The sequence below is a fragment of the Sebastes umbrosus genome, chromosome 8 (assembly GCF_015220745.1).
Source record: "Sebastes umbrosus isolate fSebUmb1 chromosome 8, fSebUmb1.pri, whole genome shotgun sequence".
In the NCBI taxonomy this organism is placed as follows: Eukaryota; Metazoa; Chordata; class Actinopteri; order Perciformes; family Sebastidae; genus Sebastes; species Sebastes umbrosus.
Genome location: NC_051276.1, coordinates 16,089,700 through 16,108,280, shown reverse-complemented (window position 1 = coordinate 16,108,280; position 18,581 = coordinate 16,089,700). Strand labels below are relative to the sequence as shown.

At 42.8% G+C, this 18,581-nt stretch overlaps 1 protein-coding gene across 2 annotated transcripts in view; it reads left to right on the top strand.

The window, feature by feature from the left end:
• The window catches only part of ssh1a (slingshot protein phosphatase 1a), a 24,804-nt gene extending 6,223 nt beyond the window's left edge, over positions 1–18,581 (top strand). The window contains exons 1-14 of one of the 2 annotated variants that reach the window (XM_037778723.1): positions 2,889–3,826; positions 6,021–6,121; positions 9,326–9,390; positions 10,096–10,217; positions 10,778–10,846; positions 11,002–11,067; positions 11,365–11,559; positions 11,702–11,795; positions 12,709–12,837; positions 13,035–13,081; positions 13,194–13,340; positions 14,842–15,042; positions 15,155–15,857; positions 15,970–18,581. In XM_037778723.1, coding sequence (XP_037634651.1) covers positions 3,729–3,826; positions 6,021–6,121; positions 9,326–9,390; positions 10,096–10,217; positions 10,778–10,846; positions 11,002–11,067; positions 11,365–11,559; positions 11,702–11,795; positions 12,709–12,837; positions 13,035–13,081; positions 13,194–13,340; positions 14,842–15,042; positions 15,155–15,857; positions 15,970–17,073 — 3,141 coding nt within the window. In that variant the 5' untranslated portion in view covers positions 2,889–3,728 and the 3' untranslated portion in view covers positions 17,074–18,581. Of the gene's footprint in view, positions 1–2,888; positions 3,827–6,020; positions 6,122–9,325; positions 9,391–10,095; positions 10,218–10,777; positions 10,847–11,001; positions 11,068–11,364; positions 11,560–11,701; positions 11,796–12,708; positions 12,838–13,034; positions 13,082–13,193; positions 13,341–14,841; positions 15,043–15,154; positions 15,858–15,969 lie in introns of those variants that run through there. The other variant, XM_037778722.1, reaches the window with a different exon arrangement.

Sequence of the window (18,581 nt, the reverse complement as noted above, 5' to 3'; positions counted from 1 at the left end):
CAAGTTATGTAATTAAATAGCCAGTAAATCCCTGTTTTATAATATTATGGCATTTTAAGTTGTCTTTTATTTGACAGACATATTTCTCTTTAGATCAGGGTGTACTGATCTAGTGCACTAGATAGAGAGCTACATCTGTTGACAGACAGCCATACATTCGACTGCCAAGTGGGAGTATTTGCGCTTTACTGTTCCTGACTAACCTTGATAACGATGACAAGCCCAAGGGGTTGATGGAAGCCAACGTCAACAATCGTGCAGGTGTCGTTGGCACTGAACCAAGGAATGATTTCGTCTTACCATTTAGTGTACAGCGGAGTTGGGCAAGGAACACGAAGGGTAACACGAAGGATCTTCTGCGGATTATTAGCTCCACAGAAATGTGAAGTCCATTTAAACTCACCACAACATTTTCTCACTCAAATAGCACACTTGTCAAGACTGGTAGTGATTTAAATGCCATAATATGTCAAAATACTCCCTCAGGATTTGAATGTGCGATATGTATGGATGGTTGAAACATAGGCTGACAAACTGCAGCAGAAGCACCATCTCTGGGTTTTTATTATAGGTCAATCTTTCCTCAGTGACATGATGACTTCATTTATTTCCTACTCAGGCCCACTGACACCTGAGGAGGTTTGTTCCTCTCTCTCTCTCTCAATGGTGAGAATGGCAGCATTGTGCAACTGGCAGCCCCAAGAGGAGGCTTTTTACCCTCACTGTGCTGGTGTGTGCAAAACACTCTGAGAGCATGAATTAACCAGTGTGGTTACTGCCTCTGTGTAGCTTTTTTGTAGTGAGTAGAGGTGTAGGGGTGGGTGATATGGCCAACATCTTTTATCACGGTATACTGTATGTAATCTTATATCTCAATAACAGTATATATCACAATACTGTAATTGTTCTGTAAATTCAATTAAGAAAAAACAACTGCTTCACATGAGACAGCACTTGTTTTAAGGTTAACCGGTAGAAATAAATACCAGCCTGTCAGTGCAATATAAAAATCACTCAAATTTGTATTTAAGAGTATTCCGAACGAAAAAAAAAGACATGACTTTTCCTGCGAGATTTGTACATTTTTCATTTGAAAAATCTGACAAAACACTGTCAAAATAAACTACAGTGTGCAAATGTCTGATAATCATATAACCAGAGTTCTTCCTCATCATGTAACCAGAGTTCTTCTTCCTCATCTTGGGTTGGGATGCGTTCTCCTGCTTTGTACAACTTACAACTTCACTTTCCTCTACGTTTCCTTGTGAGGTAGCCGGATTCGCGAGATCACACGCAAAACACAAAATCACACAAGAATTGTTGCCGTTGTGAAAACGGTATTGCCAAATCTCTACCGGTGGACACATTTCTACCGTTGTACGGTATATACCGTCATATCGCCCAACCCTAGAGTCCTCGGTGTAATCCAACGCACTTCTCTCTCATACCGACACACCTGGTGGTTCAGAACAGTGGCTTAAAGAGGTCATCTGGTCAAGTTCAGGTCCATCTGGCTAACAAACTATATCTTAACTCTGTGACATGCCATCATTCCTGCCTGCTGCTTCTAAAGCTTGACCTGGCCTTGACCTTGACCTGGCCTGCATAGGAAGTTCCCTTCTACATGCACCTGACACACCGAGCTGGCCAAGTTTCCACCTGGAACATGACTTAACCCACGTCAGCTTTGAGAGTACAGTGTCTGCTTGCTAGTGACCAGGTGTTACAGACGTTGTCCTATTGTCGAGAAGAATAGGAGAGCTATCTTGTTATCTGTGTCGAAGAGCTATTGTCATCAAATCCTCCCAAATTAACAGAGTCGTACCACTTCATTGTGTCTGTGGGGGTTTGAATGCTTAGTGAGAGAGGGAAAGTGAGAAAGAAAGTTATAGCCTGTATGAGCTTTCAGCCAACAAACAGACTGATCTGCGGGCTCAATTTCAACAGTTCTTTCCATTTAGGGCTGTCCCCTTTTAGTCGATTCATCGACTAATCGGCTGTTTTGGTCTTAGTCGACTAAGATGTCTTTAGTCGATTAGTCGTTATTTATGCTTTTTTCATGTTGAATGACTTATTTCCAAGAAATGTATGAGTACATCTCTAGTAAACACAAGATTTAAAGTGGTGCTTTTTATGCAATTCTTTTTTGAGAAACTCCGTTTTACAGATCTGTCGATTAAATCAACTAATCAATTAGTCGACAAAATCATATGAGTGTTAGTCGACTAAGAATTTCTTTGGTCGAGGACAGCCCCACTGCTATTGTATGATTATATTAATTCCAGTACTGTATTTAGTATTTACTATTTTCCTTTCCTTCCATGTAGGGCTGCAACTAACGATTATTTCCATCGTCGATTAATCTGTTGATTATTTTCTCGATTAATCAATGAGTTGTTTGGTCTATAAAATGTCAGAAAATGGTGAAAAATGTCGATCAGTGTTTCCCAAAGCCCAAGATGACGTCCTCCTCAAATGTGTTGTTTTGTCCACAACTCAAAGATATTCAGTTTAATGTCATAAAGTAAAGAAACCAGAAAATATTCACATTTAAGAAGGTGGAATCAGTTTTTTTTAAATGACTCAAACCAATTATCAAAATAGCTGGCAATTATTTGATTAATTGTTGCAGCTCGACTGTATCTAAAAAGAATATTTGCTGTAGTTACAGATGCATTAGACATAAAGGATATTTCATACTTAACCAATTGTTGTACTCTCTAATAATTCAACACATTGTTGTTTGTCTGTGCTACATCTGAGTGAGTGGCAGCCAGCGCTGGCCACTTGAAGGAGAGAGACAAGATAATCCCTCCCTTGTAAGCCTGGGTTTAATGAGATTTGGGAGTTTTTGGGAGCCTGCCAGTTCTCACTGCCCTTTCCACCGATGCTTGGCCCATGTGTTAAGCTCCCTGGAGGCACTACCTTGGATTCTGTTGACCCTTAAGGTGGCATGCACATGGAGACATCCCCTCAGGAAGTTTTGGCCAAAATTCCTCCGTCTGCTTTTTTTGTCCGGGCTTGCTTTTCCCTCGGAAGACGGAGAGAGAAAACAGCACTCTCAGTTTTTTGTTGGACAGCAACACAAGATGCTGGAAGTGGACATGTTTTGCATTGGTTAAAGAGGAAACCTGTTGTTCACTTTCTACTGAGTCCGACCTGATGGATGAGGAAAGAGTTCATGCTGAAGGAAGGAGAAATCCATCTCTTGAATTCTACTGGATTCATTGTTCTCTGTAAACTTCTGGCTTCATGTGTTTGTTGAAAGCAAAAGAAAGCATGTGATTTAGGAGTGTGTGTACACATGCTGATCATGAATGAAGGAGTGAAATTTACTCTTGCTCTTTCTTACGGATGTGTAACCCACAGTGTACTGTAAAAGAGTGACACAGACAAAACCGACTGAAGGCACAGTTGTGTGTGCCCGAGGCAGCGGGTGGAGACTGCAGTATGTTCCTCCAGGCAGGAGTCTGACTCCAACACGCTGAGACGCTCAGATAAGGGAGGAGGAGGAGGAAAACAGAGGGAGTGGCATCTGAACAGACGGCACTTCTTCACTGAGCAGCACAGATGAGTGCAGCGTGTCATTCAGTCTGTCACTCAAAAAGCAGCAGGCCAAAACCTGAAACCGTCATTCTTCTTCTTTTGCACTCTGCTCCTTCACTGTTTCTGGAGGCAGATGAAGAGGAGGTAGCTCCCGGCGGTGAGGCCCAGGGTTTCGTAACAGAATGCATCTGGTGGTAGAACCCATTCAGCAGGTGGTGATGAAGATGCTACCGTATTTCGTGGAGAATGCTGTGTTGAACCAGAGAGAAATAAACCGCATGTGAGTTAAGTTTATCTTCTGAAATGGGGTTTGAACTCGTGGGAACCTTCACTGATGAGATTTGAGCTCAAACACTTAACTAAAGTTTGGACTTCCTGCTCAGTGCTTATGTTTTTGAACAGACTGGAAACTTTGAATCATTTGCTGTTATATTGTTGTAACTTTTAATTTATTAGTTCAGCTTGAATGTTGGTTGTCTGGGTCATTTTGCAATAGATACTACGGTGTCATTTCAGGCCAGCAGCAGACTGAATCAATCACTGAACATGTCCAGCTGATGAGATAGTGGACCTCAATCAAAACAAGTTGGCATGCAGTGGTAGCTGAGATTCAGTGGTACACAAATCACTGCATTAGTGATATTTCTATGACTGTTTATCTTTGTATTTCTGTCTGTAAAGGAGGCATAGTAACTATATAATCCTGTGGAATCGTTGAGGCTATCTGGCAAGCTTTTCTCTCATAGTCTTTGTTTGCTTTGATACCAGATGTATTTTTAGCCTTGGTGTTTGTGGAGAAGCTGATAGCCGTGTGCCGCAAGGCAAGAGACAGTAGAGCTGAGGCTGTTTAATTACGATGTCTGAGTAGAGCCTGTAAAGCAGTGGGACAGCTCTTGATTTACACGTAAAGACAAGTGTTTCTAAATGCTCTAAGTTCTCTTCTTATGAGGTATCACAGGCTAACCCGAGGACTCAAAGTTGGGACTACTAGTTGAAATAGGAGAAATGAGCAGCAGGGATTTGTACACAGTACTGCAGAGTGATGAGGCTGTAGCCCTCGTCTTGCCACTTTTGCCTCATATTATCCATCACTCCCTGACAGTGGACCCTCCCGACAGCCTCATAAATCTCAAACAGAGAACAGAGGCCGAAACAGAAACCCACCAAAGTGAGACAAAAGCTCTTGTTGAGAAGTGTCCGCCCCCGAGCTTTGTCACTGTAGAACTTTTTTTCTGTGGCGCTGCCGGGGGCGGAGGGAATTTATTGTGAGGTGCACTAAACGAAGTCCATTGTTCCCACAAAATCATCTGTTTGGCCCCGGCCTTCTTCTGTATGTGGGTTTTGAAAGTCTGATCAGAGAGAGCCGAGGGAGAGAACAGTTTCAGAGCCGGATATAAAAATGTTTTATTTATACCTGTTTAAACCAAAGACATTTGGTCTGTGGGTTGTGTTTGGAGATGTAGGGGATGTATCCATATAAAAAGTTTTACATTTTTCATTTTAATTTTTACAGTCAATACCACTTATCAGCATTTTCCCTCTTGATAATAGTACTGCAATACAGATTTTAGTATAACAGTAGTGCAGACTGCAGATGCAAAACATGTTAGGCTTTTTTCTGACATGTCAGTCTTAAGATATCATCAGTAAAAATAATATCAGGCTGATATCAGTAAAGCTGACAGTAGCTAGTAATACTGACACCATACCAATACATTGATTTATTAGCAGATGTATTTAGAGATCGGTCTATCTTTAGTTCCTGTCTGGATGTTGTTTTGATCCTGTCACTCCTCACTTCTGTACTCTCCTAATACATACTGGTGCATGTGCTCCGCCATGCTGCCAGGTGGATTGCTGAATGTGCTCAGATTGTTTTTCAGTGAAATGGAATGATTGACTCCAGCCCAGAGGAAACACCTCACTCCTTTTTTTTTTTATTGCAGTTCCCTACTTATGTCATCTGTTGACAGCTCTAAAGCCTGACCTGAAAAACACAGGGTTGTTACAGGCAGGTGTAAACTGGTAATTGCTGCTTTTCTTCAATTGTGAAAGTTACTAACTCCAGTTAGGTCAATTATTTACGTCTGTGTTGCATTACACCGAGACAGCAGAGACCTGACAAGTCAAATCTGAGTGCAGCCTCATGCAGCAGAAAAAAGACAGATAATCATTCAGGATCAAAGCTTGATTCATGGCTGCTGCAGACCTGAGATCTGCCTCTGTAACGTGGCAGCTAGGCTTTTCCACTCAGCTGTTGAGGTAATTCACTGGCAGCAGGCAGCCATGATTTATGCTTCTTCTCACTGGCTGTGTCGACTGAACTGAACGGTCCTGTTAAAATTAAATATTTAATTTCTCAGACTGGCTGTCCAATGAACAAGCTGGAACGATTGTGCTGAGCTGTGGCGCAGTGTCTGATGTAAAGCTTCTATGTTTCAAGTTGTAACTCCTCTCTCCCGTTTGTTTTGCAGCCTGAGTGAGAGCTTCTTCATGGTGAAGGGTGCTGCTCTCTTCCTGCAGCAGGGGAGCAGTCAACAGGGCCAGAAAGCACATCCTCACACCAAACATGCAGGTGAGAGACTCAAGGCACAACACCTAAAAAGCACACTCTGTTATCCACGTCACATAAGGTAATGTGCTGCACTCCCTAACACTACAGCAGATGTTTGTAGCCGAGGTGAGATGGATGGAGGGTGCTTCGTTGATAAGTATGTTCCAGACGTATAGCTTAAGCAGATTAGTGTTTAAGTCCAGCGCATGGTAGCACTGTGAGCAAAACTTCTGTCGACGATTAAAGAAGGTCCTTTTATTGTTTGTATTACCTCGTGTCCTCTGTTTTTCTCACTGAGCTAACTTTACTGAGTAAACGGTACATAAGGTAAATCAAATATACCCTATAAAAATATCCTCTTTGTTTTATAGTATATTTGATGAATTTTACTGAAGCAACATAATTCATTTTTAAAGGAAATTGAGAGTGGTGTTTATTGTGGAGAAAGATACTCACAGTGTTTATACTTGGTTGATGGTTGTTTCACTGTAACGGCCGGTTGGAAGTTGATAACCGGTGGCGTACAACTTTAACCTGGTTACTTACTGTACCTGTATAGAAAATTAAGAGATGTTTATTGTCTTGTTTATTTTATTCATCGAATGCTGAGGTCACTTGACAAGGTGGATCAAACAATGAACCGGCTGGTGTCTTTAATCAAAGGCTGTCACTATTGAAAGCCACGGTTATTGCTTTAAAGACATAAGGCCGACCTGACAGTCCATTGGCATGATGGGAACTCAGCACCAGCCAACAGCTAACATGCTGCCAAGTCATTTGGCATGTCATGACTGTGGTTGGCAGCTTTGTCCTCTCTACCAGCCACTCTGTCAGGTAACCCACATTTTAACCGGTGCTCAAAAAACATTTGGCTAAGGGGAAATAGTTGTATAATTTCCCAGCAACTGTGGCCCTCAGAAAAAACAAGATAGTGAGGTGACTTTTGCAAAGTGCTTGATGAAGATATTCCTGCTCTGTGAACTGGTGTCCTAGCATCAGAGACTTTTAAACAGGAGTCAGATCTCTTCTGGTCTCATCAGCCAGTTTTTCTGGAAATAACCATGACCCTACAGATCTTAGATAAGATACAAAAAACACTAATCTGTGAAGATGTACTTATGCGCTGTGACATTTATGACATTTTATTTTATAAATGTTACATGCTGCCGTCCATACTCTGATTAACGTCACAGGTGGTTGTATTGTTCGGCCGTGTGAACACAGCCTCCCTCTTTCATTTCCTTCAACCACCTTCTTGAAAAGGTCGATAGGCGATATTTGCACATATCCAAAAACCTGTTGATATCCAAGACTTTCCCAATGTTTAAAAGTAGTTGTGTGTTTCTCCCTCCGGCCAGAAATGTGGGCTTTTCTTTTGGGCTTGCATCTCTGCAAACTGTCGGCTAGTTGGCTTTTGTACAACACACAGAGCTGGCCGTAAACAGGCAAGAGGCTGTGAGGCAATGTCTCGCAAATTGAGGCAAAACCACAATTGAGACACATATTCCGAATGTGCTGTGTACATGTCCAAAGAATGCTCTTAAAACCCGAATAATATAGGCATATCCCACATGTCTTAATTGGAAAATGCTCCATTCAGAATAAGCCCTTATTCAAAATATCCAAACGGAATATGCTGTTTACATGACTCAACTGTTATAGGGAGTAGGTAAAGTTTATCTCTAAGATGAAAGTCAGTTGAACTGGTTTGAACCTGTCACATCAACATGGACACATGATACATACTGTAATTGTCTGCAGCAGATATATTTATGTTTCTGTATATTGCTCTCAAATCTTGCAGCTGTTATTATTCTGAACAGATGCCTAGGCTGCCACAGTCGTGTGAACTAAGGCCACGAACTCACTTGACTTTTTACACTTTGATCCACTTCGATCCATCAACACTATCAAACGCACTTATATGTGTTTTTCCAGATTTTTCTGCTGGCAGCTATCTGCTGAGTTTCTGCTATTTAACTGTTGAATATAACCACTGGACCCTTGGTGTCTTTGTGTCACTGTAGGAAATGTTCTTGAAGCCTCAGTAAGCAGGAAATGATTCATATAGATTTGAAACTCTGTTCATGCCGTCCTTATTGACAGTCCCGCAGTGCACCACACCTTGGCCATTATGATCTTAAAGAACAATTTAGGCACAATTCCAGTTCCCTTGTGACAGTTTCTACATGCATGTGCCCAAATTAAAGATATATTTGTTATCAGTTTGTCAAACCTCTGGGTCTTATTGTCAAGGTCATCTACTTTGAAGACAAAGTTATTCATTTTTAAGTTTTATCGGAACAATAGTCATCAGGCTATACATTTTTACATTTTGAAAAAAAGTTGTCACTCTAAGAATAATTTTAGTCAGTAAATTTAGAAGGAGTGGTTGGTGGCTTATAAATGATCTGTTTATATATAAGTCTCTATCAATAGGAATTTTGTTATGAACTTTCCAAATCTTTACCCAAAAAAACAAACGGATGCATTACATTAAGACAGTGACCCAGATATAAGACAAAGTGATCAATGGCATGTTGTGGAGAAGCTAACATAATGTCACTTTAAACATGTTTTAATTGTAATTTTACTGAAGAGACATGCGGCTGTGATATGAGATACAAATGACCACTTTCTGTTTCATTGCCAGTAGCAGTTTATTAAAACAGGTCAGGATGACATGATTTGTCTACCTGTTGTGACATATTTCAACATAGTTGGCACCCCATCAGCTGCTACTTAGCATTGCTGTTGGTCCACCTCCGCACCCTGTTTTATTATCTGACACGTCTTACATTAGACCTGGCACAGGGAGCACTGAGGGATGCATAATGAACAAAGACAAGCTCTTGAATTGTGGTTTTGTGGCTCACAAATTTGCTCATGCAAAGACGGAAAATGTATTGTCAATTAATTTCTCTTCTATGCGAATGTCACTTAATATAAAGACGTGTTTAGTGTTAAACACAAGGGATCTGTGTAACTTCACGTACCTTCACTAAACTACAGCAATGCCTTTAATTATATTATTCTATTGTCTCCCCCCAGAATGCATTATATTCTCATTAATATCAGTGTTATCAAAATGAAATAGTCCTTCTATCCTCTTCTTTAAGTCAAAATGTGTCAGCATGTGCGACAGGGCAGATTTATAACCACTGACATCAAACAGTCAAGAGCTGCTCGTCATGGATCATTTTTCTCTTTGATCTTCTTCAACAGGTGACTTACCTCAACACTTGCAAGTGATGATAAACATTCTTCGCTCGGAGGACAGAATCAAACTGGTGAGAGACAACACAAGTACAGTACATGCATACATCAAAACATACACATACAGGCAAGTGACTTAACCCCTCTGGCATAGCAAACCCTCCAGAATGCATTTTATGGTGGAACCATTAAGACGCTTATTGGTTCACTGTAATTATTAGCTCATGAGAGCAGGTTTGAACACACTCAGGAGAGCATTACCAAATGTTTCCATGATGTGTATGTGTGTGTGTACGTATCCGTTAGCGTGAAGCTGAGTTATTTCATTTTACGTTCACTGGCTCTGTGTTCTCGTACGTCCTGGGGACTTGGTTACACTATTACATTAAAATTGTATTCCAGTTCTCTATGCACATCCAGCTGTAACACTTCATTCACTTTGTTCGACACAGATTTTAGCAGGAGGGTCAGAGCGTTGGACATTTTTGCTTCTGTAGTGCATTTGTTGTTGTGTACAATCAGAGTTTTAAAGAGCACCAACCTGCCACACTAGATTTATTTGAATTAAGTATGTGTCAACCAACACGTTTTAAATGTGATACTGATTGACTGATATTGTCTTGTATTATCATCCATCCATCCATTATCTGTAACCGCTTATCCCATACGGGGACGCGGTGGGACTGGAGCCGATCCTAGTTGACATTGGGTGAAGGCGGTGTACACCCTGGACAGGTCGTCAGACTTTGAAACTCAGAAATTGTGTGTACCCTGTCTAGGCGGTGCGGCTGGAGAGTGCATGGTCAGATCGTGTGCGGTACATGGTGGTGGTGTACACCAGTGGGCGACAAGACACGGAGGAGAACATCCTACTGGGAATCGACTTTACCAGCAAAGACTGGTGAGAGAAAACCCTTCTTGTGTGTGCCGTTTTATGAACACTGTTTAAGCTACCAGAGCACCATTCATGAATTGGTATTTTCATTTGCTTTGTGTTACTAGTCGACATGATATATGAACAATTCTATATTTATGAATATGAACAACACTCAACCACAGAGCTCTGCTTCAAGCTGCTATACATGCACCGCACAGTCAGAAAATGTTACACTAGTTTGTGTTTACTTTTCCCAGTGAGCAAATGAGAAAGTGAGAAACTATTTGCATGTTTCTAGTAAATCCCATAAGATTAAATCCCTACAGGGCTGATCAAGACTGTATACTTTACCTAAAAACAACAAACATTTAAAACTTAATCCCTTCTTAAACCATTTCTTGTTTGTATTGTTTAGATTTACAGATATTCATTATGTAAATCTAGAATATAGCAAATGTAGCAACAGAGGTTTTTAATGTGGAAAACCACATTTATGTTATCGACTTTGCACATGCGTCACTTTAAAGAAAAGACGATATATTTTTCTTCTATTTGCCTGGTAATTAATTTTCATTCTCTACCAGCAAAAGCTGTTCGATCGGCATGGCGCTACCTCTGTGGAGTGACACAAAGATCCATCTGGATGGAGATGGGTGAGTTACGGCTGCAGCATTTAACAACCCAGTGATATTCCCCTTTTGTACCCAACACTGCAGCTACACCTGACACTTGGGATGAACATGATACACACACACAGCTACACTGTGCTCAGGGGAATGACCATCTGTTTTGTTTGTTTGGTCCTCAGGGGCTTCACTGTGAACACGGCGAGTCGGACTCATGTCTTCAAACCCGTGTCAGTGCAGGCTATGTGGTGAGTAATGAACAAGCTCTGGAGCCACAGCAGCTGTCTGAAGAAATTCAGCTTCATGACACACCATAATAAATCTCCTGATAAACACATGTGCCACTCTGCTGCATTGAGGCAGGTTGAGGCAATGCTGATTCACTCTGCCACCTGCTGGCATGAAGACGCATGTGCAGAGAATAGCATAGACCCTTTAACAGTGTTAGTAATGTGATTCTTTAACTAAAATAACTTACAAAATTAGACTTTTACTTAAATCATCTATAACTATGACCTTTATCTTTCCCAACAAACACAATGTAGGTCAGCATTGCAGGTGCTGCATAAGGCATGTGAGGTGTCACGCAGGTATAACTACTTCCCTGGAGGCATGGCGCTCACCTGGATGGGCTACTACGAGAGCTGCATCGCTTCAGAGCAGAGCTGCATCAATGAGTGGAACGCCATGAAGGACTTGGAGACCACGCGGCCGGACTCGCCCACCATGTTTGTCGACAAGTCAGTAAACATAAACTTAAATTGGATTCTTTGTGTAAAGACTGAAACTAATCGCACCTACACGTGTTGTTGAAATAGCTTGACATTTCAGGAACAACTGGAATTAAGTGAGTGCTGAGATTTTATTGTTAATCTTTGGTAGGCCTTCAGAGAGAGAGAGGACAGGGTGCCTTATTAAAGCCAAACTCAGAAGCATCATGATGTGCCAGGACCTCGAGAACGTCACCTGCAAACAGGTAAATATACAGTAGTAGTAGTACACACACACACACACACACACATACACACTGAAATAAACCACTGCTTTGCATTTCATGTTCAGTGGCTGCATTTGCATTTCACTCTCTACTCTCTACTCTCTACTCATTTTCAAACCTTGGACTTGACTTTTATGGAAGTTACTATTTCAATCAGGGGAGACTTCATTTAGAGTGAACAATAATTTATAACATAGTGCACAATAAAATATGAATAGTGAAGAGTCTTTGGTAAGTTAGACCCCATCGTGACGTAGTATATGAAAGGGGGTAGTGATGTCGTGGTTAGTTCAGAATATTTCCCCCCAGAGTCTAGACACTGGTGGTGAAGGGGGTTGCTGAATATCTAATGATGGGATGTTGAGCAGGACTGGGCACTGAATATGATGAAGACTGGAGGTGAATGGAGTGGATGAGGGTTGCATCGGTTCGTACTAGTACTCGACAACTGACAGCATCAGAGAGGAGAACAGTTTTAAAATTTGACAGCAACAATATGATTGGCTCAGGCAGATCGTGGCAGAATCTGGTTGGTTTAACTTAGAGTGAACGCCCGTAGTCTGCTGATAGTGTAGCAGCCAGAGAGAGAGAGATTTGGGAATGAATGAGAGTGTAAATTTCCATTATCGGGATAATCATGAATATTGTAGACCGCAATCATGGTAGAGAAGTGAAAAATAGAGCCTGATTTATAAAAAGGGGGACCTTATGATTTATGATGACCTTATTTAAGATTGTTTGATTGTTTGTTTTTCACTAAAAAAGATGTGTGTCCTATCTGTGATGCAATAAAAATATCTGTTTCTTAACTAAATGTAAGGTAAAGTCATTCCAGTATGTTTTAGTGCCATTTTATGATCAACCAACATACTGTATAATTCTCTTTATTTAGATCCGTACAGAGTTGGAACAACACATGAATTGCAACCTGAAGGAATACAAAGAGTTCATCGACAATGAGATGCTGCTGATCCTGGGCCAGATGGACAAAGCCACGCTCATCTTTGACCACGTCTACCTGGTGGGACAACTGATACTGTCGCTTACAATCACCAAGATATCTGTTACATCTGTTCTTTCCTGTCAATAACCTTTTCCATCCCAGGGGAAAACTGCTTCCATGTGAAATGATTGTTTTTATGAGAAATAACAATCTTACAAAGATGAATTAATCAAATATACTCAATCTAAACAGTATTTTCCTTCATTTGTTTGTAGGGATCCGAATGGAATGCATCTAATTTGGAGGAGCTGCAAGAGTCAGGGTGATTTATTTTATATTATGACGGAGCTAAGATGACCACACAAAAAAAATATTTTTATTATGATTTGAGCAAGAAAGAATGTTGTTGAGTTAACGTTATCTTTCCTCCCCAGGGTGGGCTACATCCTCAACGTTACCAAGGAGATAGACAACTTCTTTCAAGGCACATTCAGTTATCACAACATACGTGTCTACGATGAAGACGCCACTGACCTGCTGGCTCACTGGAATGAGACGTACAACTTCATTGTTAAAGCAAAGTGAGTCCTGAGTGGAACAGAGAACATGTTGCTCATGTATGTATCAGTTTATAAAGACATCTCATCTTCACTTGTCAAGTTATTAAAATCTCCCATCACACATTTACTTTTTATTTGGGGGATCAGATTACTTTTCTACCTGTAGTCGCAAAGAGAACGAGTGGCTCTAATATTTCCTAATGTTTCGCTAATCTTTAATTTAATGCATTTTTTTGTAATATGCTGTAACTTTATTTATTTATTTATTTTCAAGCTAATATCGGACATGTTTTAACTGTTTTTATTGAGCATGAAAGTTCATTCTTGACTTTGGAAGCAGTAGTTTCACAAATAAATCTTAACTCAACATCCACTTACGAACTTTATCACTAACAAAGACCATGCCATTAGTACGGTACAAAAAGTAGTGTGCGTGTCCGTCCTTCCGTCCGTTCGCGTGTTACACTTTAGTTTCCGGAGCAGAACTCAAAAACAATTTAACATAAGAACTTCAAATTTGGTATGATGGTTGACAGTGTGGTCAAGTTGTGCCTTTTGGGCGTTAGAGGTCAGGGTGCCCAACATTTTTGAAATTTTTCCAAAAGGGCAAAACCTTTGGCCCTACTTTAGCAGGGGTCAAGCAGTGAGCGGGGGTATGTGAGCCATGCTCACTGTTGCCTTGTTTGGAATGGCTGGAGGATGTGGAAAAGATTGGGTAAGGGTCGAGTTTGGTGGGATGTTGGGGGTCGAGGAGAGGGATGAAGGGAGTGTGAACCGGGGGTTGAACGGAAGCTGGATGTTGGTTTTGGTCGTTTACGGTAGGATGGTGGGGGGTCGAGGAGAGGGGTGAAAAGGGGTCGATCATGTGGGAATGAATGAGGAAGAACGGGGTCGTGGTGTGACTGGAGCATCTGAAACCCGGGGGTTGAGACTCTGAGTGTGGGTACGCCTCGATCCTCGGTGAGCTTTGTGCTTCATCATCCCTCCGTGTACAAATCCAGGACTTTCTTTTTGTGAGGTGACGGTGCCAACCGCTGATCCACCGTGCCGCCCTGCTGAGAGAGGAGAAGAACAGGGTTTGGGGGGTGAGGGTTGTGAGAAATGAGACGAACGGGAGAGAAGAGGGTTAGACAAGCCTATACTGTAGGTCTGCACACGTGATTGAGTTAGTGAGGCATAAATGGAGGAATTAACAAGACATGTTATTGAATTAGCGAGGGAGAGAAGCATGGTCTTGTTCCTGAACCTTAGTTATAATAACCTAATTTCTGGAGCTTTCAACCACATACTCCCCATGTACTGTCAAACCACTCCTTACCACGTGGTTGAAGCTCCTTACTTATATGTCAATTGATAACAAGTGAGTTATCTCCATGACAACTGAACAAGCTAAATCCGTTGAGGAAGTTAGTGAGATGCGGTTGAAATCTCTAGAAGAAGCTGTTTAGTGGACCTTGAGTGAAGATTTAATTTGTCAAACTACGTTTTTTTACGATTGTTATTTTGTAATTCTCCCCCATAGAAAGAACCACTCCAAGTGTCTAGTTCACTGCAAGATGGGCGTCAGTCGGTCTGCCTCCACCGTCATCGCTTACGCCATGAAGGATTTCGGCTGGTCGCTAGAGAAGGCTTACAACTTTGTCAAGCAAAAGAGGAGCATCACACGACCCAACGCCGGCTTCATGAGGCAGCTGGCCGAGTATGAGGGCATCTTGGATGCTAGGTACAGCCCGTGTGTGTGTGTGTGTGTGTGTACAGTGTTATTTTCTAGTTGTCTTCTCTCAGTGGACCAGTTTTTTGACGTGTGCTCTCCTTCTGTGTGTGTATATTTCCAGTAAACAGCGTCACAACAAGCTGTGGCATCCAGACGCAGACTGTGAGATGGCGGAGGGGCAGCAGGGGTTGTCTCAGTGTTGTGGAGGGGAGGAGGGAGGCCACCTGACTCCAGAGCCAGGGATGTCTCCCTGCTGTGAGGAGGCGCTGTCTGATAAGGGGGCTGCGTGTCCCTCCCCGCGCAGGGCTGTTGCACTGGAGATCGACCCCGCCTACAACAACTACTATTTCCGCCGGCTCTCGGACTCAGCGCTGGACAGCGAACCATCAACGCCTGTGCGCGGCCCTCCACTTGTCGGGATGGAAAAGGTCTTCATAGAAATCGATGATGTGGAGCGGGACGCTCTGCTGGATGACGAGGCCTTTGACGGGCGTGAAGGCCTGCCGCTCCCCCACTTTGGGCCTAAAGCAGAGGGGACCGCTGCCCAGACGAGCTCTCGGGGCCCTGAGCCCCTGGAGGAGCTGCGTTTGAGGCTGGAGTTCAGCACAGTGGAGGAGGAGGATGAGGAGGAGGTGCAAAAGGAGGAGGCAGAGATGGAGGTGCTCATGCAGCCAGATGATGGAGGGGGTGGGGAAGTAGGCGGAGGAGAGGAAACGCAAGATGTGGAGGTAGAAGGGGATACTGAGGGAAACGGGATGGACCTGGCAACCCTGAATGAAAACTCCAACAATAACAACCATTTGAGCATGCCATGTAACCTCATTGTAAGTTTTACTTACATGATTAACCTACATGTTAGAATGAAAATGCTGTTATTGATTTCATGAATTACCAATTTCCTCGGACATTTATTTTTCTTTTCCTGTCTTTATTTAGGAAAAAGCTTCCTCGCTCCCACCTCCAGTTGATGCAACTACACTGTCCTGGAGGGACTCTAAGTCCAAGCTGAAAGAAGACTCTCCACCCCTGGTTTCTAAGCTTTGCCTTAATCCCAGTCCTCCTGAAGTCCCAAGTGCTTCATTCCCACTGTCCCATACCTCTTCTGAAGGCCTGGCGTCTTCAGTGGGACCGCTGCGCCCCTGTGGCCCTCTGTGTGACTGTGCCAACTGTGCTGCCTCCCCGCCCACAGCTCTACTCGATAGAGAGGAGCAGCAAGGAGACTCACTGCACTTGCCGGAGCCGAAGGACGACGGTGATTTATTAGAAGTAAAGACTGAGAGTCAGAAAAGTGCGTCTGCAGCTGCCTCAGAGGCTCTCCCTGAGCTGATGAGTGTAGATTTGGAGGAAGAGAAGCTTGACACGGCTTGCTACGTTGACCAACAACAGGAGACCCTGTTGCAGCTGCAGAGGTCCGGGTTGGTCCGCCGGCGTGCAGAGAGGCTAGAGAAACTTTCAGGTTTAACCCAGGAGAGCTTTCTCTCTCTGAAACCTTTGCATGCATGCCAAAGGTCCCAAAACAGCCCATTTCACACTGAGAAGGAAGAGGAGTCCTTCACTGGAGACCTCCCAAAATCTTCTACACCATGCCAAGTGCGGTTAGAGCCACTGGTGGTGCCACTGACCAATGAAGCCTTGTTGGGGGTGGTGGGGTCTGGGTTGTTCACACCCACCTCCTCGCCTCATGGCTCCACCCTGACACGCAGCTCCAGCAGCGACAGTCTGCGCAGCGTGAGGGGGAAACCCGGCCTCGTGCGTCAGAGGGCGCAGGAGATCGAGACCCGCATGCGTCTGGCGGGCCTGACCGTGCCCTCGAGGCTGAAGCGGTCCAACTCGCTGGCCAAGTTGGGCAGCCTCAACTTCTCCTCGGAGGACCTGTGCTCAGCCTGCTCCTCGGATGCAGGAACACTACTGCTCCTCTCGCTGTCCCCAGAGCCAGACCCCGGCCTGGAGTGGGACTCCCCCTCCACCTCTGCTCTGCCCCGGCCCTGCAAGGACCTGCACACTCCAGAGAGAGCGCTGCCAGGTGAGCCCAGAAGCTGACACATGAAGTGGAGGTTATATACGCTCCACCCATCCCCTCATCTGGGCGAGCCGGAGAGTTTAGTCAAAAGAAACTGATGAAAACAAAAAAACAATGCCAACTGTTGTCATAAAAAGGAGTGTACACTCTCCTTTGCCACATTGTTTCTCAAACTGCTGTTCACAGTGATGAAAGTCATATTGCTGTATCTGACAAGTGTGTAAAGCCATCAGTTCACCTCTAACTTGGTTTGATTCATGGACAAACAAAGTGCCTTACCTATGAGACCAGTGGCACAGAGCTGTGTGTTGGGACTGCAGGATGAGACGGTACAAGGCGCTCTATAACCTTTAACTTCACAGCTGTTAGTATCGGATATGTACCAAATTATGGTATCCATCGGCACTTAGATTATTTTTCCTGTCTGCTGGTACAAAGTGGTAGCCTACATTGATCAACTTCCTTCAACGGAGCTTGACAGAAAGCAAAGTGTTAATAAATGTAGAATTGTTTACTGCACAGTTTATGTTTTAGATGCTAGAGGGTTGTAAAATTAATGGTTACCTCATGTTGCATTCATGGAGCTCTTTCTCAGATGAACACCGGGCAAGAGTTTAATTTGCTGATGTCAAATTAAAGTGAGGAAATCAGTTTTGAGGTGTATGTTAATGCGTGACTATATGTGAGTGAGTGAATGGGATAAAAGTGAAGAGAGAAGGTTGTGACTTTGTTTTGCCAGGGAGGCATGCTCACTGTTTTCAACAAACATTTCTGAGTTTGTTGTTCCTTTGCACTGCTTTTTTATTGAGTGAATACTGGTACACAAGCAAGCTATCTTCCAAAATAACATCAGAGTTATGTTATTGACCTCATCATTCCCTACAACGTTGTTGGGAGAGCAGAGTGAGGAGTCACGCTGCACAGCTTGAAATACAACACAAACGCCTAGTGTGACAGGAACTGAGGATTTATGGCTGTCAAATCACATAATGTATGTGAGGCTAAAGTTATCTGAACACAAAACATGAAACATTTTACATCCAAAAACCTTCTTTACCTTAAATTAGCTCATCCTTGAAGGTTGCCAACATTTTAAACTCATTTGTGCTTTTTTGAAATGTGAAAGACCAAAGTTCTTTGGCTGTCTCGACAAATTGGAAACACCATTGAAGCTGTACAAAATATGTGAACCATAATGTCAATCAACCGTGTGCGTATTTAAATGCTGTCACATCTTTTTGCACCTTTTTGGGAGAAATGAAAGAGACTCGGTGAAGTCATCGGGCTCATAGCTGTTATAAGCTTTTTATGCTCAAATCATCAGTGAGTTTCAAAGCTTTTGTGACACTGACTCGATCACAATAGGTTACTTCACAGTTTTGTAACCATTTTCTTTTTATATTTAAGTATGCAGTAACTTTTGTACTGTACATTGCTGTAGTTTGAATGCATATTGCACTTTTTATGTTGGTCAAAATAATGTACTGTATGTGTTAATTATGGAAATAAACATTTCTTTTACATAATA